This window comes from Ostrinia furnacalis, unplaced genomic scaffold (genome assembly GCF_004193835.3).
Source record: "Ostrinia furnacalis isolate ACB-3 unplaced genomic scaffold, ASM419383v2 OfSCF4915, whole genome shotgun sequence".
Classification (NCBI taxonomy): domain Eukaryota; kingdom Metazoa; phylum Arthropoda; class Insecta; order Lepidoptera; family Crambidae; genus Ostrinia; species Ostrinia furnacalis.
This window is the reverse complement of record NW_021135154.1, coordinates 57,451-85,177: the sequence shown is the minus strand read 5'-3', so window position 1 is coordinate 85,177 and position 27,727 is coordinate 57,451. Positions and strand designations below refer to the sequence as shown.

At 34.1% G+C, this 27,727-nt stretch overlaps 2 protein-coding genes across 16 annotated transcripts in view; both read right to left on the bottom strand.

Moving 5' to 3' along the window:
* Positions 1–341: 341 nt before the first annotated feature.
* ReepB (Receptor expression enhancing protein B) lies at positions 342–18,384 on the bottom strand. 4 transcript variants are annotated; one of them, XM_028314785.1, is made up of 6 exons: positions 18,153–18,384; positions 17,851–18,083; positions 12,565–12,688; positions 5,964–6,070; positions 4,664–4,703; positions 342–1,266 (listed from the first exon to the last, which is right to left on the bottom strand). In XM_028314785.1, exons 1-4 carry the CDS (start codon positions 18,280–18,282, stop codon positions 5,970–5,972), a joined length of 588 nt encoding a protein of 195 aa, XP_028170586.1. In that variant the 5' UTR covers positions 18,283–18,384; the 3' UTR covers positions 342–1,266; positions 4,664–4,703; positions 5,964–5,969. The 4 variants fall into 4 exon arrangements, with proteins under 4 accessions (XP_028170586.1, XP_028170585.1, XP_028170588.1 ...); XM_028314784.1 differs by lacking the exon at positions 4,664–4,703; XM_028314787.1 differs by lacking the exon at positions 5,964–6,070 and having other exon boundaries at positions 345–1,266; positions 18,153–18,383.
* Positions 18,385–22,088: 3,704 nt separating this feature from the next.
* Mctp (multiple C2 domain and transmembrane region protein) overlaps positions 22,089–27,727 on the bottom strand; it is a 32,984-nt gene continuing 27,345 nt past the window's right edge. For 10 of the 12 annotated variants that reach the window (XM_028314761.1, XM_028314772.1, XM_028314763.1 and 7 more), the window contains 14 exons: positions 27,082–27,233; positions 26,530–26,688; positions 25,968–26,154; positions 25,692–25,888; positions 25,398–25,611; positions 25,120–25,265; positions 24,882–25,027; positions 24,702–24,767; positions 24,411–24,487; positions 24,203–24,309; positions 24,005–24,114; positions 23,822–23,919; positions 23,239–23,546; positions 22,089–22,627 (listed from right to left, as the gene is read on the bottom strand). In XM_028314761.1, the coding sequence (XP_028170562.1) occupies positions 23,469–23,546; positions 23,822–23,919; positions 24,005–24,114; positions 24,203–24,309; positions 24,411–24,487; positions 24,702–24,767; positions 24,882–25,027; positions 25,120–25,265; positions 25,398–25,611; positions 25,692–25,888; positions 25,968–26,154; positions 26,530–26,688; positions 27,082–27,233 (1,737 nt within the window). In that variant the 3' untranslated portion in view covers positions 22,089–22,627; positions 23,239–23,468. The remainder of the gene's footprint in view (positions 22,628–23,238; positions 23,547–23,821; positions 23,920–24,004; positions 24,115–24,202; positions 24,310–24,410; positions 24,488–24,701; positions 24,768–24,881; positions 25,028–25,119; positions 25,266–25,397; positions 25,612–25,691; positions 25,889–25,967; positions 26,155–26,529; positions 26,689–27,081; positions 27,234–27,727) is intronic. The other 2 variants (XM_028314762.1, XM_028314773.1) reach the window with 1 other exon arrangement.

The following is a 27,727-nucleotide window of genomic DNA, read 5'->3' as shown; positions in this document are numbered from 1 at the left end:
GGAACAGGGCTGAAATCCTTCCTTAGGCTGAGGCCAAACGAGCGTAATTACGACGCGTTTTTTGAGTCTCCACCAAAGTTCTATTATAAACTTCACACGACACAAAAATGTGTTGGAACTTGAACGTTTATTTCGCTGCGGAAATTACGCTCGTTTGGAGTCAGCCTTCATGATCTCATTTAGTAGATTATTACTTAATCATAGAGGACAGCACATCAAGCCAAACACTGTGGCATCTTAAATGGTTGTAAATTACGGGCGATTTTGCAACAAAAATGTATTGTCTGATGAGCTGTCGTCCACATTTACAGACTTATTCGTAATAAATAAAACACTAAAACTTATACAATGAATTCCTTTTATTATGTGAAAAAATTACAAGGTAAAAATTCCTTCAATGAGTACAAATATTTACGCGGACAGCCAAAACATCAAAGGCACGTAACATCGGTAACTTTGTTTAAAATACAAGCAAAATGTGGCAAAATTCCTCATTAGGGCCATGCGAAAGCTCTTTGGCTTTCAACAGTATAAAAATGGTAATAAAACTATGAAAGTTCTGGCAACATTGGGGATTTTTAGGGTAACACGTGTTTAAAAACTAACAATTATGCAATCTTAGGAAAAAACTTAAAACAACATTACTGTGACAACACTCCTTGAGCAAATCTTTAAGGAAATTAAACATAGAAATTCATTGCTTCACTAAGAGATCTTACAATAGGGAAATAAAAAAACTAACCGAAGCATTTACTTAATTTCTAATCCCTAAAAGATCTTACCAGCCAAAAAAAGAAGATTCAACTAAAATTTTAGAACTAAAAAAGAAAAATGTAAAATTGTGTCACGATTATACAAAACAACTTAATAATTAAAAATAATACATGGTTTTCGTTATAAATACGGGTAGGTACTTTCAAAATTGCATTTCCATAAATCAGGCAAATGTTTTCGATTATTCTAAGTCAATTAAACTTTCTAAAAATTGATAAATAACTAATTGAAAGTTTTATATCAACAAGCGTCAATTTTCTAATTATTAATTGACTTGACAAAACTGAAGGCAAGTTTGCATCAAACATCGGAGAATACAGGCTCCTTTGGGTGTAAAATGTCATATAAATGGTCGTCAAATGTAAAATTTTAGGCCTGTGTTGTGCTAAAAGCTAAAGCGGGTGCTGAAAACCATTTTGTACTTTCGCCCCCAAATGTCACGACGTACTACTTAGTTGTTCTTCCTAACCGCATCTGCTACCAAGCGGGTGGCTGGAAAGAGAAAAAATATTCATTAGAAAATACAATAGTTATTTAAAGTCCGGTCGCTGAACAGATAGAATTTCGTACAATGACCCCAAGCTTTCCATCCTTATCGCTCGCACACTCGCTGCGGCCGCCCGTCGCACAGTTGCGACAGCAATAGCGATAAGGGTAGCTTGGGGTCATTGTACGAAATTCTATCTGCTCGGCCACCGGACTTTAGTTAGATCTAGGGCCAGCCTAGTTCTGGGTTTAAACTGTGTGACTAGAACAAAGTGAGCGTCATCATCCTAACAGAGGTCAGACTTGCTCAATAGTAACTTTATGGGAAATGACCCATTTTTCTCTCACAAAAAACATGACCAAAACCAAAAAACATGAATTATAATAGCAGCAGATGAAGATTCAAAAATTACAATAATGTTGATGGACCTACCTAATGCATTAAGCCTTTGTTTTTTTATCTGAACTTAAAATAAATTTTTACTCTAGAAATGTTAATTGATTTTAGTTCATAGCCTAATAAACTATATCTAGATTTTTACAATCTATGTTAACGGAAAATCTACTGAGTGTTTGTACAAAGCCATGTATCCACAAGGTATCAAAATTGACACAATGTTGCTTAATTTTTTGAAAATCGACTACAAACTTTTGTTGAAGCTTGTTACTAGCAATAGCAACATGCAACATGTTGAGCGCCAATTGTTGTCTGTAGGATACACGACAAAGTTGTGCAGTAGCCATGACGTTAAGGCAAGCAGCTGAATATTTAACAGTTAATTTAATAAACAATCAATTAATTTTAATATTGGCCTTGTTACGTAATCTGGCAGAAAATAATGTTAAACGTCCAAGGGTTAGTGCTAGTCACAATATATCAATAAATATTATAATAGAGTTTTCAGATTTTCCAGGTTACTATCAAAATACATTTAGGAATAAAATCCTCAACAATCCACACAAAAAATACTTATGATTGTACATAAATACACACATACAATAAACTATCTACTTAAAACAATTTTAATATACGTGGTTCAACTATGTGGTTAACTTCAACCATATCAACTCCAGCAGAATAGGACCCGTAGTTTTGGTAATTGTTAGGAAAACAAAGGACTATCGCAAGAGCGCGAAACACAAATGAATATCAACAATGACAGTTGGAATAGTGAGTGACGTGTGTGAAATCGTTGCTGTCTGACTTTCTTGATCGAATCGACATCTTTTAGTTGTCTATGAATAAATGCGCGGTGTTGCTGATAGAAGTTCGCTAAAATAATAAATTCGGATTTATGATTTCCCTTTTTACCGCTTTTCATAAAATGTGAAAATAAGGCAACACAAACTAAAGTAGATAACTAACTGAAATACTGCTACTGTTGCCATAGTAAAATTATATGCAGTAACGCGATTCATTAGTGACATTTTAATTCAATATTGCAAAATATTTGCAACGACAAGTGCAGTCAGCGTCAAATAGTTCGTGACTCCGTAAGTGGCCAAAAAGTTACAACACAACCTTATTCCAATGAGGGTTTTCGCGATTGAAAAATCCGCCGGATGGCGTACACACACACACAGTATTTGACGCTGGCTGTATCATAAAAAAAAAAGCCTTGAATTTGAGTAGTTTCGTCTAAACTGGGATTTGGGACTACCAAACTGGTTTTAATTGTTACGTACCCGCCAGACCGTGTATTAAACATTTCTATAGTCACGGCAAAGTACAAATAGTATGCGATAACCACGCTTTTATCTTTAGTACATTCACAGTTCACATACTGTTATGATAATGTGTTTGGTAAAATATTACTAATACTTAAATTCAAAAACCTACTTACTACCTTTACTTACTTAATAGCTTTGGTTTAACTTTCAATTTTAACAACTAAGGCTGAGTTGCAATAACTTACTTTAATCGTAACTATAACAATTTAATTTTTCTGCATAACCCGAAAGTAAACTAATGTTAAAATTTTGGCATTAAAGTATAAATAAAATAAATAACATAAACAATAACCGGTGTTTGTTGTATGGAGTTTGACAGATTTTTGACGTTTGTTAAACTCAGCACAAGTAAATAAAAAACAAATTCTTGTTTCTTTAGTGTTATTTAAGAAATATTATGTAACCATTAATTAGTTACTATGCAGCTATTTGAATTACTACCAGCCATGTTAGCAACGAAGAAAAATATTGTTCGTTAAAACACTATTATCATTTTTCAGACTTTATCTTGATATATTCATAATAAATAGATTACTATGCCATTTCACTTTTCAAGGTTTTCAATCAAGTGTTAATGAACCTTAGTGATATAATATTACCAGTATAGCCTGACCAGGAACATAAAAACCCTCGCCATGTTGCGGAAAACTAATGGTACTAATTTCTTTTAATGGCAACAGTAACTGAAAACTTCATTGACATGTCACCTTGCATGTCAGTCTATTGCTGTCAAAGTGTAAACAAACTTTATTTTAAATGTGCGCAATTGATTTTGTGAATTAAATTGCTAAAATCTTTTTATAGTCGTGAAAGAAAAGTGGTTCACAATGTGTTAAAGTATTTGTCGAAGAGAAATACTAAGGGTTCGGACAATATTTTCATTGAATAATGTTTCCGACAAAGGTTGTCAAATTGACTGACATGTTTATCGTATAGTACAGTCCACTATGAAAATTAGCTGTGGTTTGTTTCAACTACCTATTTTAAAGTTTTTTATCACTTTCTAAGTGTTGAATTTTATGGAATTGGGAAAGAAGTACCGAGTTTGAAGGGTTCATGAGCAGACATTGCACTTGAATATTCAAGTTCTGAATTTGATTATTGATGAATAATAAAATAAATCCTACTAACTCGATTGACGGTTTCATTTAATTTATTTAAACTAGGTTACCTATAATAATATTTTTTCGTTAATTTATGAAAATATCAAATTAGGCCGTAATCCTGAATCCTGATACATAAAGTTAGCCTATTAATTTAACACAGGTACGACTGTACTCAGTGTTGCACTATCAAATGCAATTGACGCGCCTCTATGCCAGGGTTTTTATGTTCCTGGTCAGGCTATACAATACATAATTTATAGCTAGCTATTATGAAAGTAAATTAGTGTAAGCGGTTCACTCAAGTCTAAATACATAAATAAATGTTTCATTAGAACATAAATATATAATTGCTAAATGAGGATATTCTTTTAAGCCTTTAATAACGGGCACAACAAGTACGAATTTTTCATTGTTTTTATTTTTTTATTAAAATATGGTGGGAACTATATTCCCACTGCTGTATAAAGGGTTAATAAGGCATATAGTTTTGTTATTTCCTGCCAGATATAAATATGAAGCTTTGTTAGTTACAACAAGCATTGGCCACAATTTTCCAAACAACTTACCAATTTTTTCAATTTTGAATATTGCTCTAGTCTGCTTTACCTACAAATAAGTGGTGGTGTATGAGTTTGTGGTGTGTTTAATGGTTATAACTTAAAAATATCATCTACTTAATAAAATATACTAGATACATTTACAAGTAAGAGTTCATTCTACAAAAACATTACAAAATAATGAAAAATACATCCCCGGTTTCTAAATGTCCAGTTCCCAAACAAAACAATAATAAAAAAATAAGAACATGTATCTGCCCGAGTGTCACCTGGTACCAGTAAGTTTTTGCATCCCTGCTTTAACTAATATAAAGACAAACAGAACAAGCAGATAACTGTCTCATTTAATAATAGCCAAATTAAAACTTCGAAGATCGACGACAATCAGTGTTACAAATGTCAGTTAATTATAAAATCTCGATTTCTAAGTTGGAGTAATCGAAAGCGGAGCTATCAGAGATCATGAATTTTTACCCCACAGCACAAAATAAGGGTTATGTGTTTGAGTAATTTTATAGGAACCGGGGTATAACGATATAGTGAGGAATCTAAAATTATCGAACTAATGATATACCCTACAGTCTGTACCTACAAATAAATAAAAATAAACGTACTCCACGAATGAAATTAATTTCTACACACAATGCGCGTCGGACATTTTTCTCATTGACCGTTGTATTCTCGTGTTGGCCCCTTGCACCAACTCTTGGACATTTATTGCTTATGAAAAGAGAAAAAAGGCTAAAATTAATGTTAACCTTTTTTTTTAAGGAGCCCACTTTATAAAGATCAGAAAAAATGGGATGGTTGCAGTATTTATTTTTATTATATTTTTTTTCATAAACGCCAATTTGTTTTTACAATACTTTGATTTGACTTCCACTCCTGAATACTACAACTCGTATTATCATAATTTTGTCTTATTTTCGATTCAAAAACAATTACCTATCTTTTTTAACAACGGTAGATATACTAAAAGATAATGCTGAATGAGAATAACTCGAGTGAAACTTTTTCAGCTCTCCTACATAGGTGTCATGTATCATTTTAGAGCTCATTGATCACTTACCCTCAAGTTAGATTGAGGTAAAAAAAACTCTGCATTAGTTATTGCTAAAAGCTAAAAAAAAAGAAATATTCCGTGACCCGTTGTGACTACCAACACAAAAATGTGACGAAAATAAGCACACTACTTTGACATAGAACATAAAATATACAAAACCCTCTACATTTCCCATAATACCTATTTGGTTATGTGTTTACATAAGCAAGCATATTTCCCATGCAAAGCTGACTGTAAGTTACATACGGTCATTTAAAGGTCCTTCAGAAATTTGCTGACATTTTTCTTAATGTCAATGACATCCCGCTTGATGTCATCCTTGATTTCCTTTACAACGGCCTTCAATGTGTCGTCTAGAAAGGTGATAAAAATCTTAACTTGTCGTATAACAAAANTTACGAATACGGTCTCATAGGCTGCATACTGACACAGAAAGAGAATCACGTATTCGAAATGTGATAATGGAACAGATTTCACCTCGTCAAGTAAGTATTGTAATGATTATTTTTATTAATATTTTATGAAAGACATTGGCTTGATATATTTTAACAAAATGTATGTTTTGTTCTATACAAATACTTTACTGATAAATAAACATTGACTTGTCTCACATCACATCATCACATCTCAACATTTTAAAGAAAAATGAATTTTGAATGATACCTTATTTGATTTCTTTGTTTCAGCTGCGGGGATCTGACCAGATATGTCATCCCTGCTGGCAGAGAGCTGATCGAGCTGCTACACATGCTGCGGAGCCCCAACAAGCACATGATGGGACGAGAATTCATTTGCCCTTATATTCAAGAGCATCGGACACTCAAAGTCATTGTTTTTTCCCCGAGTGTAATTCAACACAAAGATTGGCTGTTCCCATTTGGCTGAGGGTAAAGTTGTTTAGTGAGTATAAGTTTTATGTACCTCAAAACTGCAGGATTTGTGTTTTCCATTTACACAACGATAATTGGGAAGTATTATCTGACATTCCTCAACCGATACATAGTTTTAATGCTGACCATATACAAGATTTTGCATCTTTTGTTAATGAGAGGCCGCTGATGTTGGATTTTTCAGAGGTAGAGAGAATGTCAGATGAGCTTTTACATTATTGGGTTGGACTAACAAAAGCCAAATTCGAACAGCTCTATTCGGAACTACCAAGACTTGGAGCTATGCGTAATGGTAAATTGGCACTTGGTGCATATTTACTCAAGTTGAGGACAGGAGATAGTGATAAAAGAATTTCGACACTTTTGAACATATCCAGATCTAAGCTTATGAGATTGATGGGAAAAGCTAGGAATATTTTAAATGAGGATTTTGTGTCCAGATACTTAGGGACAGATAATATTACGCGAGCTGAAATCTCTCAAAGGAATTTACTAATACCTAATGGATTGTTCGGTGGTGTCGATCGTAAACCAATTGTTATAATTGATGGAACATACTTATTTGTTCAAAAAAGTTCTAATTATATGTATCAAAAAGATACTTATTCTTTACACAAGTATAGGAACCTTATGAAGCCTTTTCTAATCGTATGTACCGATGGATACATTGTCGATGTGTTGGGCCCCTATCCAGCTACAACATCTGATGCGACTATTATGTCTAATGAATTTAACGATGAGACAAAGCCATTGAGGCAGTATTTTCAACAAGGAGATGTTTTTATACTGGATAGGGGCTTCAGAGATTCTGTGCCGCTGTTAAGGAATTGTAATTATTCTGTCCACATGCCTGAATCCTTACAACAAGGTGAAACACAGTTGTCAACAATGGCAGCCAATAGATCGAGATCTGTCACAGTATGTAGATGGGTGGTTGAAGCCGTGAATGGTATGTTCAAACAATGTTTCAAATTGCTTAGGCATGAATTTTTCAACCGCGCATCTAAACATGCTATGACAGATTTTCGCGTTGCTGCAGCAGTTATAAACCGGTTTCACCAGAGAGTTACTGATCGAGAGGATGCAGGTATAATACTGGACATAATAAATCAAAAAATGTACACTGACAATGTATTAGCTGATTTTGTTATACAAAATAATTTAAATAGACGGCGGGCAGACTTTCGCAGTATAAATGTGAACATCGAAAATGTGTCATTCCCTAGAATGGAATTTAGTGAATTAATTTTAATAGCATGTGGTACATACCAGCTAAAACAGGCTCGATCATATTATGGGGAACATATCAGAGGCAACGGTTCCTATACTATAGAAGTGTGTAGAGACACAGCCAGCAACCTACTGAACGATTACCCTACACCTTCGGCCAGTTGTAGCTTATTAAGGGGTAAGATACACAGCAGGCACATAAGCCGTAAAATATATTATGTTTATATTATTTATGAAAATAATTTAAATGGGCGGGAAGCAGTAAAACAATACTGCTGCAATTGTATGGTTGGCCGAAGAACAGTAGGTTGCTGTGCTCATGTGATGACAATTGTATGGTTTTTGAGCTGGGCAAGGTATCAAGAACATATATTTCCACCTGCCCAGTTCCTGGATAATATTTTGTTGACCTATGAATCAGATTGAAAATAAAATAATGTAAAAAAATGGTGTTTTTTTTTGCTTTTAACCTTTTTAAACTTAACCAAAAAACAATGTTTTTAATGATTTGGATACAAAATTATATTTATATTCTGTTTCTTACTGGTATAGACTATTTAACCAATAACAAATTACATGCTGTAATGTCTGTCCACCTCAGGCCAAAGGTCCCATACTAAGTGGACATAACCCTTTAGCCTATTAATTTAACACATGTACGACTGTACTCAGTGTTGCACTATCAAATGCAATTGAAGCGCCTCTGTGCCAGGGTTTTTATGTTCCTGGTCAGGCTATATTAATAGATGATTTACAAAGAAAATTTTACTAAGAATTATTTAAAAAATAATTAAAAAAATTAATTATACCTACTTATCTTTAACCTAAATCTTAAGAATCACAGTANCATAACCCTTTAGCCTATTAATTTAACACATGTACGACTGTACTCAGTGTTGCACTATCAAATGCAATTGAAGCGCCTCTATGCCAGGGTTTTTATGTTCCTGGTCAGGCTATAGTTGATTTGATAACGCATCAACATTGATGATAATAATATTGATAAGTAAATAAGTACTAATTTACTAGTACCGTTTGTAGCTATTGAATTTTTTTAATCAAGTGACGTCACAGAAACTGTATGCTTTTTAACGCAATAAAGGTGACTATTTTGATATTGGCCATACCAATGTGCCCAAGCGCACGATTGCAGTAAATATTAAAAATGGCAATTCTATGGCAGGGATATAATAAAGTTCCACCACCGTTGGTAACAGTGACGTCACCGCGTGTATAAATAGTAAAAAACAAATAAAAACTGCTTCGTGCTCAGCGAAAGGAATAAAAAGACATATTATTATGTCATAAAATTTAAATAACAATACATGGTTATGTTATTCCAAGGGGTTAACTAAAAGAAATATTGTCGTTTTGTATAAGTAAGCTACTGATAAGCATTGTAATTTTTTAATAAACTAAAGTATTAACTTAAGTGAGGTTGATTTTTTGATAACCCTCACACGGATTCTGAATTACTATCTTTTAATATTTAATTTTTTGAATGGTTACCGATTACCATGTTGTTTTCTTTATGCCATTGATATTGTAAACTTCGAAAGTTTTCTATAGACGTTTTTTACTTCACATTTAAACATTTAATTACCACGCTAAAAAAGACTTAGGTACATGTATTAATAGTAAAAAAAACTTCAGTTATGTAGGTTATTATACATTCTACTACTACTTAGCGAAACTATTTTATGAACGAAGGCATGTTTCACATAGTAACTGTATTTTTAAAATTGCTAAGTGACGATGATTTAACAAAATTCGCATTTATACCTACGCGGCTCATAATATAAAATGAAAGTGAACTTAATTATCGTAATAAGAATTTATAATTAGTAATTGTTTTATTAAGACACTTAGACACGACATACCTACTCGCGTTTAAGTTTTACTTTCATATAAAAGGTAATTTTAGTCAGCAGCCTTTCTCCCAAAGTCCCAATATTCGAATCTAATAATGTCTAACCTACACAAAAATCTTAGTTCTAATTTTATGATCTTTTTTCATTCTTTGTTTGTTTAACTTATTTATTATTATTACAAATATTCTTATAGTAAGTCGATTCATTGCGCTTAATATGCGATAAAATATGACATTAATGTCAAGTCATAACCTTTTTAGAATTTATAGATCTAGAGCTTAAGTTACTCAGTCAGTGCCTAAGGAAGGGAGGGGCAATGGGAGGGTGATTTTGTGACGGTCAAACGTCAGCGAGACTTCAGACTTCAGATTTGTATGGCCTATCACAGGGATGGCGAACCTTTATGTATTAACGTGCCACTTTTCTAAAAAAAAATTTTTGATATAGGCATAGACGTGCCATCAAAATAACACCTAAAAATGCTATCAAGTACAAGTGACAGGACCTTACTTTACAGTGGCACTAACTGATAAGGGCAAATACGATAGCCTTTATTCAAAACACATTATTTACTGTTTATTTTTATAATAAATTTTGTGATTGGTGGCGTGCCTCAAATATTGTGGCGAGTGCCATCATTGGCACGCGTGCCATTGGTTCGCCATCCCTGGCCTATCACGTCATAATCAATGTTACCCCTCCCATGCCGCTTTAATACCTCAAGCACTGAGTTAAGCGCCTACTGATTTTTTTCTAATTGTTTATCTTTTAAGACACACTTTTTAATATTCAAGAGTGGAGAGTATCTACTGCATAAGTACTAAACTGATACATACATTTGGTATGGTAATGTTTTTGAATTAATTCTTGATGATCTCTTAATGACACGTAGTAGTTCCACCGAGATTAACGTGATGTCGGTGTTGGTCTACAAAAAATTTGTCATTCAAAATTCTACTAAAATAATGTAAAAATAAAATCTACCTCTCGACATCGTAATAATTTCGAATAAACATTTTGATAAGTATTAAAGCCCGGTCTGTGATTATATTGCTGTCGCGACTGTGCGACGGGCGCCCGCAGTGAGTGTGCGAGCGCGACAGCAACATAATGAGGATCAGTACTGTTGTAGAAAATTCAATAAAACTGGTATCTACGTCAATCTTTAAGACATAAGAAAGATATATCTTTTTGAATTATCCAAATCGGACCATTATTTACGAAGATATTAAGTAATAAACATAGGCCGTTTTTGCCGCTAAAAGTCAACGTACGCAGGGCCGCGTGACGTCACTATATCCGAATCGAGCGCGGCCGGCGTACTATTGGGATGGAAAATATTTTTTTCCAGCTAAACTATCAGTTTTAGAAAAAAACTTTTAATAACATTTATTCATCAAAATAAAGTAACCTATCGACCAGTAATTAAAAAAAATAAAAATTGTGAAAAATAAGTATCGCTATGTCCAAAAACCACATTTTCATAGGATTCGATGCAATGCGGAGACGCGGTTGGGGTGAGTGTAACTTAATGATTGTTTGTATTGAACATAATAATACATAATAATATGATGCTAATAACCAGTTTCTGGCCTGGGGGGGGGGATAAGTCATAACCAGTTTCTATGGGTATACATTTTTATATTTTACTTGGAAGAAGATATGACTCTAACAACACTTATGAACACTTTATTTGAATAAATCGCCAAATACACCACCGCGGAGACCCCAATCGCGTCTCTGCGTTCCATTGAATCGTATGAGCGTATGGATTTTTTGCGTTATTTTTCACAATTTCTATTTTTTTAAATTACCTATCGATAGCTTACTTTATTCTGATGAATAAATGTCATTACAAGTTTTTCTCTAAAACTGATAGTTTGGCTAGAAAAAAATATTTTCTATCCACGCAGTACGCCGGCAGCGTTCGGATCGGATATAGTGACGTCATCGTCCCCGCGTCGGGCGGTCAGTGAACTTTTTTAGTAATTTGGCCATAACTTCGTCAATTTTTGTCGTAGAACAAAAATTTTTGGACTGTGTATTAAGGATTTCTTAGCCCTATAAATCTGCATTCACAGCTAAAAATAGAAATGATCCTCATTACGCGCGAGCGATAAGTATGGGTAGCTTGGGGTCATTGGACAAAATTCTACGTTCTCGCAGACCAGACTATAGTAACTTTTCCTAAACTTGTAATTTTATCAGAACAATAGTACTCAGTAAGCTGTTATCTCATAAGGTACGACGACGCACGGGTTGTCTCAGACTTAGCATTGTATTCGATAAAAAAACTGTCCTCAACGTCGCATTCTCTCATTAATTCTCAACGCGAAAAGCCGATTGATAAATTAGGCTGTCAGGATGCGGAAAACGGAGGAAGTTTTTAAACCATCAGAAATTTAATTCCCATACACCAAATTAAGTCAACTACTTATTTTTTTATATTTTGTGTCCCAATCAGAATCGCCTGAAATTCAGACACAAAAAAGTCGAGCATCATCAAGCAAATGTAGGTAAATGAACTCATTTCGTGCACTAAAAATGTGTACTTTATCTTCAGACAATAGAACAAAAGATCAGTAAAAGACCAGTACCTGCAGTCAAGAATACTGATCCTTAAAATAGACCATCCTCATTTGCTTGATGCTATGCTACTTTTCTAATGGCGCAGTTACACTATTTAGGAAATTGATCGAGACATAGTGTAAACAAACACTTCAGTTAGTTTCACCGTGCGTCGCTCATACCTCAGTGTGCGTGCTCGCGCTTTCTGTTCAATCAATATCCTGCATAGTGTAGCTGCGCCACCCTTCTCAACTGTGTACGTGCTTCGAATATAAAAAAAATTCTTACCAGAGTTGGCCATATTGTCGATGCGGTCATGGTGCTTCAAGTAGTACGGGCGGATGATACGGTAGTAGATCACCAGGGAGCCGTTGTACTCGGTGGGCAGGTAGCACCATATGACAAAGATGCACTGGAAATGAATTGCGACTTAGTTGGCAAGGGGATAAGGTAGAAAATCGACTGTCTAGACAGCTAATACATAAGGTTCAAAATCGATTGTCTCGAGCCACCACGGCGTGACAAGATCTTTAAATCATATTTTAGAAAGTCTTCTACTGTCTTTTTGCACTAAGCTCAAATACTACTGAACGAATTTTCATTCTGTTTTCACCAATTTTGATTTATGAAGAAGGTTTAAGTATAATATACATAATTTGTCAAAGAGAACAGGATAGTTATTATCCTCTGGTTTTTGAAAGGGGAACGCGAGCTTATCGCTTTGTGTGACGGACCGTTATTATGCGGGCGAAGTCGCGGGCAAGAGCTATAAGAACCTACTACAATCTAAAATTATGTACAAAAAAAATTTTTTTACAGAGTAATCTGCGCATAGGGCAATGGACGTAAACATGCAACATGACCTTACTGAAAGTAAATTGCACTGTGTCAACAAAAATCATTAACATGTGCATTAAATGACGCAAATGGTAAATAACAATATAACATTGACGACGCTTCTAGATTGTTTATGTCATTTACTTTATCATCTTCTGCCTACACTATGTTGCACAATCTTATTTCATTGAAGAAAAAATGTGATATCATTGCCTAGAGGGAAAAACATAGAGGCAATGGGGATGTTGCCTGGGTCAAAAAGCAAGAGTTTTAATTAGTCCGTCATTTAACTTATCAAAAAATACTCTACACGTATTTTTCACTTTTTCAAACTAATGAAAATTTAAAGAGATAAAGCGCCCCAAAGTTCATAAGAAGAGGCCCGTGACGTCAACGCTTGCTTAAAAATGCCGCACGTTGTGACGTCGTGCGCAACTTCAACGCACCATAACTATGTAATTATTTGTTAGATTGACAAATAAAAATATATGTGTCCAATATTTTTTGATATTAAACATTACGGACTAAAAAAATTTTTTTAGGCAACTAGCCTATTGTATTCAAATCTGAGTGAATACTTTATTTATTTTTCATCAAGTCTCCACTGCAGGAGCACAACCCTAATTTACTAGTGTACCCACAGTCCCCAAGCTGGCCTTTTCAATGATTATTAGTAGGTACAATTAATCTCAAAATATGCACGACTCCAAAAGTTTTTCTATTACAAATCATCAGCAGGAGGAAAATTGCATACTACCAAGTCGATATGTTTAACAATGCAGTTAATTCAATTAGTATTTCCATCTACAGAACACTAATTAGTTAATTAGCATGTAGGAAATCAGGAGTACCACACAAAGTGACCCTGACCAAGTATAATGTTAACAATTGATGATCTGGTTGGGTCCGTGGCCGAGTCCCCCAGTTTTCGACGCACCCGTGGTCGACGCCCCCGGTCAGTTAAATACGATTTGAAGCAATTTTTAATCAAATGTACAGTCAGGCACAAAAATGTTTATAAACTAATAAATATTTATTAGGCCAGTAGAATTAAACACAAAAATGAATCTAATGAAATGAAAATAATTCCTACAAAAGTTTTTTGTTTCTTACTACTGCTGATTTTGGGTTAAAATTTTGCTCCCAGATTGCATAAATACCGTCCAACATGCATAGTTTAGTATAATAATTAGCTTGTGAAACTTTTTTCGTTGACTGTACTTAGTGCAAAAGCCGAAAAAAATGTGATATTAAATTTATTTAAATCGGGGGCGTCGGTAGGATTCAGGAGCTCGCAGCCAGATACGCGAGGACCGTGGACGAGCCGTACTCACTTGAAGGTTGGTTACGTTACATGCATAGCTGGGCACCGTTAATCAAATTGTTAACTTCGTTAATCGTTAAACCGTTAATAAAAAAATTAACTTCGTTAAACGTTAAAACGTTACATTTCACAAGATTTAACGCAAGTTAACGTTAATCGTTAATCCGTTAACACATGATAAAACGAAAAAAATAATTGTATAATTGCAAGGTTCAAATAATTTTGAAAGCTTGTATCGCGCATGGAATGTATTCCTCTTTTATGTTTGCGCTACAAGCTTTCGAAATTATTTGAACCTTGCGTAAGTACAATATTTTTTTTCATTTTAGTACAACTGCATTTCAGAATAAAAAGCTTGTTTTTAAAAAAGTTTTTAATTATTATAATTTTATTTTACACTTTTTTGTAGTATCTCAATCTCAGAGCACCAAAGTGCTCGAAAAGACAAATCCAGCAAACCCAAACTCGATAAGTTTCCACCGTTTCGTTTAGGAATTCCTATGGCCAACTTCTGACTCCATCATCAGTACCCTGGACATCATCTAGTACTAAAGTGCTCGAAAAGACAAATCCAACGAACCCAAATTTGATGCGATGCCGCCGTTTCATTTAGGAGTTCCTATGGCCACCTCATGACTCCATCATCAGACCAGCTCAATGGTACCATAACATTGCATTGTCATCGTACTTACATAAGTATACCAAAGGACATCATCCATTTTGGTCAAAATCAAAAGTGCCGGCCAAAAAATAAAAGTGCTGTATTTTGACAGAATACGTCCGCCTTAGCATTTATTACTATGGCACCAAAGCTGTAGCACCACTGTGCATCGTAGTATTTGAGTTTTAAAAATATATGAAACGTGGATGACTTCGATCTCAAATACTATGACGCACAGTAGTGCTACAGCTTTGGTGTCATAGTAACAAATGCTAAGGCAGACGTATTCTGTCAGAATACAGCATCTTTTTTTTATTGGCCGACACTTTTGATTTTGAACAAAAAATGTATGAATCGTCGATGAATTTTAGATCTCAAATACTCGACGCACAGTGGTGCTACAGCTTTGGTGCCATAGTAACAAATGCTAGGGCGGACGTATTCTGTCAGAATACAGCACTTTTTTTTTATTGGCCGACTCTTTTGATTTTGAACAAAAAATGTATGAATAGTCAATGACTTTTAGATCTCAAATACTCGACGCACAGTGGTGCTACAGCTTTGGTGCCATAGTAACAAATGCTAAGGCAGACGTATTCTGTCAGAATACAGCACTTTTTTTTGTTGGCCGGCACTTTGGATTTTGGACCAAAAATATATGAAACGTAGATGATGTCCTTTCAGCTCAATCGGTTGAGGAAAACTGGTCTTAAATTCAGTTGCAAGAGTTGTCCCACACACTAACAAGGTGTCGTTAGTGATCGGGTGGAAGCCCAAACGTACTTGTCAGAACGCGTTTTTCTAGTGTTTTTAGCGTGCCTGCTGTATCTTTTTGGTAAATAGTAGGTACTGGATTAACGATTAACGGACTTAGGATAATTTAACGGAAGTTAACGAGTCCGTTAACATTTTTTAAAGTTAACTTAAAAGTTAATCCGTTAATAGAAATGTTAACTTCGTTAATTAACGATTAACAGATTAACGAGTTAATGCCCAGCTATGGTTACATGCTACGTAACGTGCTACATGGCAGGTGAGTACCCTGCCTAAGGTACCAAGATTACGGTACAGTATCATCACTCGATTGAAAAAAGTATACCATGGAAAGATAGAAAGAGAGATGGGGACTGGAAGGCTTGAAGAGCACAGAATGGTGGATTAAGTAAAGCACTCTGTGGTTGTATGCAATAGTAATAAGTGATTCTGTAGCAAAATTTTATGTGCACTCAACATGCACTATACTGAAAATTTACTGAAAATTAAAAAACTCTTAACTACTGAGATGTTGGTAAACCCTTCTTAATTTTTAAACTTCACTGTTTAGCTAAACAGTTTTTTTTTAAACAAATGTCATACTTGAAAGAGGTATGGTAGCAAGTTTTGAACAAAACAACCGTTTGGACTTTGTATTGAATCTACATACGAGTATTTATTAATAACATAAACAAGTAATTTGTATTCTAAAGACAATTATCTCCGAATATCCTCATAGTTGCTCAAACAAGAACTTTTGTCATGTATTCATTATACATTTGCTTCATCGCCAGACAGGATTACTTAAAATTTTCTGCTTCAGTCATACAACAAAAATTACAAGTTTTTCTAAAAACATAAATTCAACGGTAACATTTAAAAGTACAACTCCCAATGGGGAAAACCTATTAATAAATGGGTAGATAGCTTGCTGTTATCAATTTGCTAACAGCTATTATAAATATACTTTGTAAACAGTGGAATAATGACCCACACAATAAGTAATTAGGGTAATGCATTTAAAATGTTTTTGTAGATTTAAAGTAAGTTGACTGTACACAGATGTGAAACAATGAGTGTGAATGAACAAAGAAATTATATTAAGACATGTCCTTTTCATGTCACATAAAGCTTGTTGTACTATCGGTTGCATGTATATGTCACTGTAAAATTGTGAATTCCGTCAGATTATAATCTGACGTAGTTAAATTACAATCTAACCTAACCTAACCCACACACACAATTTCACGTTTACAATATACATAGTAGAATAAGACAAAGAATGTGAACATAAACTGGACTGAACTGAATAAAAAACTAGATTATTGAATATTGATCTAATTCAACTATTCAATGTGTGTGGAGTATTTTGACCAGAGACTAAGAACTGAAGGCATTGATTTACAAACTTAAACATAAATGAAATATGCTTTGCATTTGTTGAACCCTTCAAGCCCCGTGAATTGAGACACAATAGAAATCAATTGTTAGCGGTCTTAACAATTGATTTCTAATTCACTATTCACTAACAATGTGAAACAGTTTGAAATCATTCTAAATGAAGATTAGTGAAGATCTCACCTTTTTATATCAACTTTCCAATGATCTTAGTTACCTACTAAACTATATGATAAAAAAATATATCTTTAGATAAGATAAGAATCATAATTTTAAAGTGTATGAATATCACAATCTTTGGACAAATTTTATGACTCAATGATAGCCTAGTTCAAGGCAAATTAGTAGAGTTTCACTTGTGACTACTACATTATGTACTTGCAATTTTATTAAAGGTTATGTTTTAAAAAAATAATTTATCTAGGTTATTTAGCATAAAATAAAAGCAGTTTACTTTAACATTTCTTGATAAAAGAACTGGTTAACCTAGCACTTTAATTTTTTTGCCAAGATCAAAAAATCCAAAAGATAGGTTAATGTGACCTTTCACTACTTTCATTGATGAGTAATTAAGCTGAAACATATGGCTTGAAATACTAACCTTTATTAACCAGTAGAGCGGGAACCAGCCGACAATGAAGTCTGAGAAGTACTCCACGACCGAGAAACATGCGTACACCACCCAGTACGTCAACCATTTCGTGTCGTCATCCTTCTGAGGGGACTCCAACGCCTTCATTGACATGTAGGCTGGGTACACGAACCCAATCGTGTTGCATATCAGCTCAGCTCCAAAACCGAACACTAAATATAAACCGGTGAACGCGACCAAACCTGCACAAAAGAACCAACGTCAAAGCGACCGCTAAGGATATAAATAAACGCGAAAAAAGGTGCACTCACCAACGAATAGGTAAACTCTGTTCACGCCGGTCCTCTGCTCAGCCTTGTCGAAATATTTGGTCCACGGTTTGCTTTTGTCGACTAAGCTGCGCTCTAAGGTGTCTTTGTACTCTTGCAATTTGGAACCCATTGTTTTAGGTAGTTACGGGCGATTTTTTTGGAAATGTAATTGGTACTTTGGCAGATCACCCGCGGCCACGACTCGTTGACAAGACAATGACAGACAGAAGTAATGGCCGCCTCGATTTTTTTATTGGTGTTGCCAGGATATAATTCAAAATGTCCCTGTGTCGAAATGCGTAGTGATCATACTGCCATCTAGCGTAATAACTTGTAAACTTTTTTGTATAAGTTTCATTTTTATTTTTATAGAATAAAATCACGCTTAATAATAATTCAAGCATGACAATAATCTGGGGGCACGGCAGTGCCCCCACCAAGTCGAGCAAAAAAGCGGCACGGCCGTACCATCCTTTTCTCGAAGCAATTCAGGCCATTTTCGACCGCCTGTAACTTCGTTGTGGATAAAACTAGAAGGCTGAATTTTCATTAGCTATGCAGGCATTGTAAAGACACGGTATATTTAAAATTTCATTCAATTTGAACCAGTAGTTTAAGAATTATAACGGGTCAAAGTTACTTAATTTTGTCACTCACTGACTGACTCACTGACTCACCGATCATCAAAACTCTAAGGCACTTCTAGCAGACCTAGAAGCTTCAAATTTGGAATATAAGTAGTGTTTGGTGTATGAATCAAGGAAAAACTAAAATATTTGGGGGCACGGTAGTGCAACCGCCAAGTCGAGTAAAATTTTTCAATTTCGGTCCAGTTTTCTAGATACATAACTGCTGTCTACAAAATACAAAAAGAAATGAGATCCCATCAAAAACAATACTTGTCAAAAAAACCAAGTCTCGCAACTCAGTTGTTCTACGGTAAAAAGTTGTGAGATCCATGTAATACCAAGTCCAGGCCAGGAAATCTTTAACGTTTTACATAAATATATTGACTTGGCCATCGCATGAAAACACGTGTAAATTAAATTATTTAGTGCGATGGCCAAGTCAATAATTTATGTAAAACGTTAAAGATTTCCTGGCCTGGACTTGGTATAACATGGATCTCACAACTTTTTACCGTAGAACAACTGAGTTGCGAGACTTGGTTTTTTTGACAAGTATTGTTTTTGATGGGATTTCATCTTACATGGCATTAATTTTGATTCTGTTATTCTTGTGAGAAATGAAGATTTTTCCTATAAAATTCTTAAATTGTTTAAGAAAAAATTTGGATTTCAGGATCAGGATGATAGGTAAAAACATGGTGAAAAAGAGGTAAAAACGTCATCGCAAAATTCAACGGTATATTGAGTTAGATAATATTTAAAAATTATTGAAATAATTTTATTTTACCAGACTGGCAGTTTTGTGCCGTTAACTTCTAATTCCACATTATCATATTAATACTACTGACCATTATAAAACAATAGAGATAAAGAATACACAAAATTATAAATTTTATCACTTTTAATATTTTAAAATATGAAAGCGTTAACATTGTTCATCACTTTTTGTGCTATTTAAACTTACTTATCTAAAACAATGGCATTGAATTGGAAGATTTGACAATTTGAAAGTTAATGTAGTTCACAATGTAAAAAAATATTGATGAAAAATATTTTTTGTGAAAATTTGTGAATGAAGCAAAAAGCTAAACACGCTGAAATGAGATTTGAATAAAATCAATGACTGCATTAGTGCCTAAGTAAATCTGATTACACATAAACAGGGAAGACTTATGAATAAAGGAAGAGCAATGGTACAATCAATTTAATAATGAGTCTGTAGGCAAGTTAAACTTTTAGTTCAACAATATTATAGGTACGATTTTAAACTTGTACCAAAACAATTAATAATAATATTTCCTTTATTAAAATGAAGCTTTGACATAGTTGATACATTAACAACTTAATAACAATTCATTTTAAATATTTTTAGTTGCATTTTAAAGATTCAATATTAGATTCAAATAGGTTAACACCACCATAATCATTATAGTGGATAATTCCTAAAGTTAACAGAAAACTCAATAAAAAACGAGATAGAACGCCTATGTTTGGAAAAATTATTTTGTTTTATTATATTTAACTAACAAACATTTTATCATTTATGATAATTACTAATTTAAACATTATGTTTTATAAATATCACATTATTCGGCATGTGACGATGCACAGCATCTGGTGAGATGCGTCTACTTCCGGTGTAGTTTTTTACCTTTTTATACCTTAAATGACGTCATTTCCGCAATTATTTAATAGGAATTGATTTGACTTACTTCCGTTTGCCGCCATTTTAGTCACCTGGGGGCGAGCTTGCTCGGAGTTCTTCATAGCGTCTTTAACTTCCAAACTAGCAACATCGTAAGCAGAAACTCTGCTCAGATTTTTACTGAAATAATTTATTTCTCAAGGTTCTTATACTAAGTTTAAAATTAAAAAGTGCAATTGACCGCGCGTGTGTGACCACGAACGACATGTACGTGATGGTGGTTGGCGCAAAAGGGGACGAGTGTCTTCCGGACGACGAGCAGGTGGACCCAGAGCGTCGGATACCGGAGAAACTCGGACCCCGGCGAGATTCAAAACAGATGAAACGAGGTACGTGGGATTCTGATAGCTTTAACACTCTTTTCGATCAAATGAGCATTCTCGCGAATCTCTATATTGTATTAATAGATTGAATAACGTACCCACAACCATCTTATCCAATTTTAACGGCGGCCCCGTCAGCCCCAATCGCAAACATTACCAATCAAAATACGTTGTTAGCATCACCACAATCGAACGATAACTCTTTCTGGTACGAGTTTCTTAATAAATACCCATTTAAACTACAACTATTAGTAGACTGGGTGGCCAACCCCAACACTGAGCCAGCTTACAGCTTGAATTATTAAATTCTAATGTTTTTTGCAAATCAAGAAGCTTAATAAGTATGAAAAAATGTGCAATAATACAAGTTTTATTGTTTTGTAAAACTTGTACTATTTTATGCGGCTGTTACTGATACTATACTATCTATAAAGTCATGTGCAAGAGTGCTTGAATCAATAGAGTGATACACTAAGCTGTGCGCGTAACCAAAATTGTGTAAAATAGTAAAAATATTTCCAGGAACACAGCTTCAGAAAGAAGCAATTGACTAGAATTTACAAATGCTTAGATCTATCATTAAGATAAGTGAATGATAATCTCTAAAAGATGAATGATTCTGAAAATTTAGTAAGGAAGTACTTTAGAAAAAAAGTAGATAAGATCGACATTATAATAAGTAACTTGATTGAGTACTTTTTACAGTTTAGTTCATACTAGATTAGTATTTAAGTAAACGGTTTTAGAATAAAGAATTACCTGAATTAAAATCTTTGCAAAATGAAGATATAAGACTGAATTTTTGCTAGAGCTAATAAAAAAATGATAAGATTTTTTAGCTTGAACAGGAAATTAATATCGGTAAATAGTGATTATTTTATACAATATACTAAAGCTATTTTATAATAGGTACATAATAATTTAACAATATGATAATTGGAATGGAAAAAGCCCACAGTAATCGCTTAAATTCAGAATAAAATGTACATTCTTATTTATTTTAGTATTTACAATTAATTAATTTCTATCTACCTTGTAATTTATTTTAGCTACAAATGAGATTGGTCTCAGTCTTATACTATTGTGTGTTATTAATATTTTTGATTGTTAATGTGTTGAGGAACGGACTAAACCTACTTATAAAATATTAGCACTAAACTAAATAATAAAAAGTTTCATTTCATATTTTAGTAAACTCAACAATAATGTAACATTCAATACAAAATTGCATTTTAAAAATCCTATCTAATTTTTACAGTAAAATGCTTTTTTTACATTGGGACTTACATGCATTTATAATTTTATACTTCAGAGCGCTATGGAGGTTTTCAATAGAGGACGAAAATTAGTTTTTGTTATTTTTCTAGCAAACTATCTCACTTACTGTGTTATTTGTTCATGGCGCATAGATAGGTATTATTGGACCATACTCCATAGCAGCTTTTATTATCCTAACCTTATCAGTAGTTGGTGTCATGTTGACTGCTACAATTAATTCAATAATTAATTTAGCATTAGATCTTTCAGAATCACAGTTTATTACCACAATCTGAACTCCTCCAGCTACAATCAAGCACACAAAATATAGGAAAACCTTAAAAATAATGTTTGTAATTATTTTTGTAACAAAAATATGGATTCTTTTTTTAATTAATGTACTTAATGATTATGGAATTTGTGGACAAATGGAACCTGCCCAATTTTCATGAACATTGTGCAAATTATTATGATAGTCATAGTTTATAAATAGGTACCTACATGTATCATAATTTTTATTATACGGTTTTAAAAACAACAATATTATATTGCAATCTTTTTAGGGTTCCGTAGCCAAAATGGCAAAAACGGAACCCTTATAGTTTCGTCATGTCCGTCTGTCCGTCTGTCCGTCTGTCCGTCTGTCCGTCTGTCCGTCTGTCCGTCTGTCCGTCTGTCACAGCCGATTTACTCGGAAACTATAAGTACTACAGTGATGAAATTTGATGGGAATATGTGTTGTATGAACCGCTACAAAATTATGACACTAAATAGTAAAAAAAAGAATTGGGGGTGGGGCCCCCCATACATGTAACTGAGGGATGAAAATTTTTTTTCGATGTACATACCCGTGTGGGGTATCAATGGAAAGGTCTTTTAAAATGATATAAAGTTTTCTAAAAAACATTTTTCTTAAAGTGAACGGTTTTTGAGATATCAGCTCTCAAAGTCGTAAAAAGTATGTCCCCCCCCCTCTATTTTTATAACTACGGGGTATAAAATTCTAAAAAAAATAGAGGTGATGCATGCTAATTAACTCTTTCAACGATTTTTGGTTTGATCAAAGTATCTCTTATAGTTTTTGAGATAGGTTGATTTAACTGTAATTTTGGTTATATTTGCTGCTACGGAACCCTTTGTGCGCGAGCCCGACTCGCACTTGGCCGGTTTTTTTAAGTAGCTTTCACCAGACTAATCCGTTCGTGAAAGTCTTTTAAATATAAAATCTATAATATCTTGCTTGCTATTTAAGATATGGATAGGGAAAATCACAATGGGTTTATCATCACTTTTAACTGTTTGGCAAGTCGATCGGATAGCTAAGTTATTCCTTGTTGTTTTTCGTACTAGTTGCCTTAGAAATAAAACGTCTGATCCTTTCCCGGATCGTTAACGGACTGTGTTACGACACTTTGTGTTTCTTTCTTGCATCCCGTCGGTGTTCACTCGGAGGGTGTGGTTTTAGCTCTCGGCAGTCCAACTATAAAATAAGAAAAAATGTTAATTATAATCAATTTTGCACAGCACGTAGATAGAAAGAAATTTATTGTACGTAAAAAAAGACATAATAATTGACTTTAATGAAATACCAAATCAAAAGTAATAAAGAAATGAAAATATGAAAGAAAAGGAAATGAATTTAGTTTCTTACATTTTGCAACACACAGATAAAATACCTGGTAGGCTCTACGAAATTAACTTACAGCTTGTATTATGCCTGGTTTTTTATACGATTAAATAGTACTTATTACTTACAAGTGTTTCATCGTCTGGTATCCTCGAAAGTAAGTCTAAGACTTCGTTGTTTGGTATCGTGTGTGGTCTTAAAATCTTTCGAGTAAACTTATTAATACCTAAAAAGAATTTCAATATTTTAATGAATACCATTCTAACTTTTTCTAGTACTTATTGATATTGTTTTTTGATGCAAGTACTTACCCCACGCCATTAAAAGATACCTTAATGGTATTACATACAGAACTAACATTGCTCCAAACAACATTATTATTGCTATATAACTCAGATATGGCACTGTGAAATTCATTAAGCTGTAAATAATAAAACAATATTTTAATGTGACGTTACATAGAATTCAATATTGTGTATAGTATCTTTAAATAATCATAATTTCTTTACTTTTTAACAGCTTCTCCTAAAGATGCAACGTATCCAATAGCATTTTGCACAGTCTGTGTAACTTCTTGGATTGCCTGCAGTCTTTCTTTTAAAGATTTTTTTTCCTCCTGTAAAAATTTTCAGCAGTTTTAAAAAATGGATCGATTTGTTTAAGTTTATTCAGAGTAAAAATAAATGGTTTTCACATTAATTAAGTGCAACAATGTACCTTATCACCATCATCTTCATCGTCTTCTTCTGCTAGCAAATCTTCGTCATCAACCGGTACTAGTAAAGGATTGCCTCCTGTAGAACAAAAAGGTTAGGTAGAGTGACTAAAATAAATACAATATCTATTTAATAATAAACACCGATCGACAACATAACATTTTGATGTAGGTACAGTGCAGTTAATAAGACCATAACATTGCTCACATTTAGTATTAAGACGTGCTTAAAACACTGATTACACATAATTACGTACAGGTTACAAGTACAACTGATGAATTAACCAACTTACTACGAAAAATGGATAGGCATGTCCATGAACTACTCTGTGATTTTCGTGGGATGGGTTTTAACGGAACTAAAATAAACAGAAAATTCGTTCTAAAATAAAACCAAACTAATGCTGAATGCAATGCAAAAATAAAAAAGTAATAACAGGATTCATAATGCATAAAATAATTATTAACAATACCTGTCAGTCTATAGATGAGCCAATTTCTAGTAAAGAAGACGAGAATAAGAAACGGCAACATCCACATTTCATAATAATAACAGAATGCAAGCCAAACCAAGAGCCCAAAGAATGATCGGATTCTTGACTCCCATTCAAAACAGTCTCTGAAAAAGGGTAAAACAAAATAAATGAACATCATTATTGACTCATGTTTGTAACCTACTTATCATACCTATTTGATTTAAGTGATACTCACTGTAATATTTTCCCAACTTCAATGAACCACATTATAATAGCTTTTAACCTCATAACATTTCTAATGAACAACTGTCTCTTAAATTTAGCTTCTTGGTGCATGTATTTTGGTTCTTTTGGATTTACAACTCTGATTGCTGCTTTCAACTGTAATAAAGATATTTAACTAAATTTAGTGGTCCTTTCAATGTAAAAATATGAGTTAAAAGGATAAAAGGGAAAAAATAAAAATGATAACTACATTATTATCAATTTGATTTATAAGCGACTAAGGCTTACCGGATTCCAAATTACAGTCATCTCTAATTGTATTTGTGGATAGTTTCCTTTTGCTCGGGCTCTCATTTTTTTGTCCTTTAGAGCATACCACCTCTTTTCTCCATTTCTAATATTTAGCAGTGGTACTGCTAATTTCCCTAAGAACTCAACTTTATGATCATGGTCTTCATCATACACTGTAAGTTCTAGGATAGAACTTATGTCCTTAACTGTGCTGTAAAACATCATGATCACAATAGTTTACTTAAACCACTCAATGGTTAAAATTATAATATTCATGGACACAATACTTACAAAGTGAATATCTTCATCCAATTCGGTGCTAAAGTTTTGTACTCAGTATGCGTTTGTAGCCTGGCATTTCCAAGTTCTAGTACACAAAATGGATCCGATTTGCCACCCAAATCCGCAGCCGCTAATCCTTTAGCACCGTAAACTTTGACGCAAAGCCAGCCAACTCCGCTAGAATTTTCATTTAAGCGATGCCACGCCTGGACAAAAAACAATTTTTGTTTATTATTATACAAAAAACAAAAAAATTACCTATATCAAAAGAAAATGAAAACCTACGTATCTCCTCTCAATTATTTCTATGTCTCTCGGATTTTCTCTATAACTCGCCAAATCTGTAATAGTTTCCGACTGAGTGGTCCCACTTATCGTTAACAAAAGAAATATCTGACCATTTCCATCTTCTAAGTCTTGCCAAATGTTGTGTGTTATTTCTCTCTCTAATTTTGATAGGTCTATTGTGCACCTGGAAACAATTTTATTTGAATATGAGTTTTGTGAAAATACCCTGAAAATAGGGACATATTTTTTATTTCGTATTGGCAACATAGAACTGTCATTTTGGCCAAATCACCACTGTGCCAGGGCTCGAAAGTTTTAAAAAACTTTCGAAGAAATATTAACTTAACGATGTTGAAAAAACCCTGAAAGGCTGTGAAAATCCAATGAAAAAGCTAGTTGTTATTCAAAATAATACCAAGCCGTCGCCGCTACTGATGCGCTACACCATTCGCTGCGGTGAAGTCACACTTTTTTAGGGCGTACTTACTTACTACTTTATTACTTACAGCCTGTATTTTTTCTGTGAATATTACCACAGAATACTAATTATAGATATTACCTTCCAATGTAGTCGTCTTTCGTCTGCTTGTCCTTATCCCAAACGGTGACCTCCAATATCTGTTCCTGGTCATCGTACAGGTGAAGGTCGAACTGCTCCAACCAAGACGGATGGAGAGTCTTCCACACCACCTTGCTCTTGTATTTTTCGTTGCCTAACCTGGGGAAAGACGCCCTATTGATTAGAACTTCATTGAATAGAAAGTAAGTAAGTATAAGTTTCTTATTAGGTAAGCACTTAAAAAAATACTACTTAACGGTAAGTAGGTACAATAAACAGTCACATGTTGGGTAATGCCTGCCTGTTTCCCTACATAAGTATTACTTAAGTAAGTTCAGCAGTAATAGCTACTATTATTAAGTAGGTAGGTAATGCGTTTTAAAAATAAACCAGCGTTCCGCCCGCGGCTTCACCTGTGTGGATCTAATTACTTCTTTTGTTTGTAACCTTTGGACCACAAATCTGAAAAAGTATCTGCGTGCCTTTCAGCGTAATCTGTTAGTAGGTAATACCTATATTACAAAACCGTAAAGTCTAGATTGGCTCACTCACCTGAACTTGCAGTAAGGGTCGCTGGATCTAGTGTCGATGTCCATAGCAGGCAGGTTCTTCGCTTCCACCAGCACGATGGTGACGACGGAGCTCCAGATCTGAGCCTTCAGCCGTTTGTTCACGTCACTCAGCCGCGTGTTCTTGAGTAGGTACTGGAAACGAGAATGAAAAATTTTATTTATCAGGTACAAAACTATTCCCACCTCTCGTTCCCACTCCTGTATAACCAGGATCTACAGCTTGACCTCCAATAAAAATACAACCCAAAGGTCAAGTTGGTCCGGGGAAAAGTTAAACTGTCATTGGACCCGCAACAAAATTAATCAGAAGAACATGGGAGTTCGAAGTTCGGCTCCCCTCCGGTGCAAAGCGGATGGCAAGTGACAAAATTTAAAGTAGAAACGTGATTATCCAGTTATCCGACTATCTGGACTCGTTCTTTTCAGCTTTAGTTACCGATTTAGGATCTGATTAATTTTACGATCACAGTGTGTAGACATTGTAAGAATTCCATACAAAACAATCACGTCATCACTTATTAGTTAACTTACCACTTTCTGATCATTCCTTGAGGAACAAAATAATGGTGTTATTTTTTTATCCCTTGTAGATAACGCTTGCTACATTAGTATCCAACAACAATAGA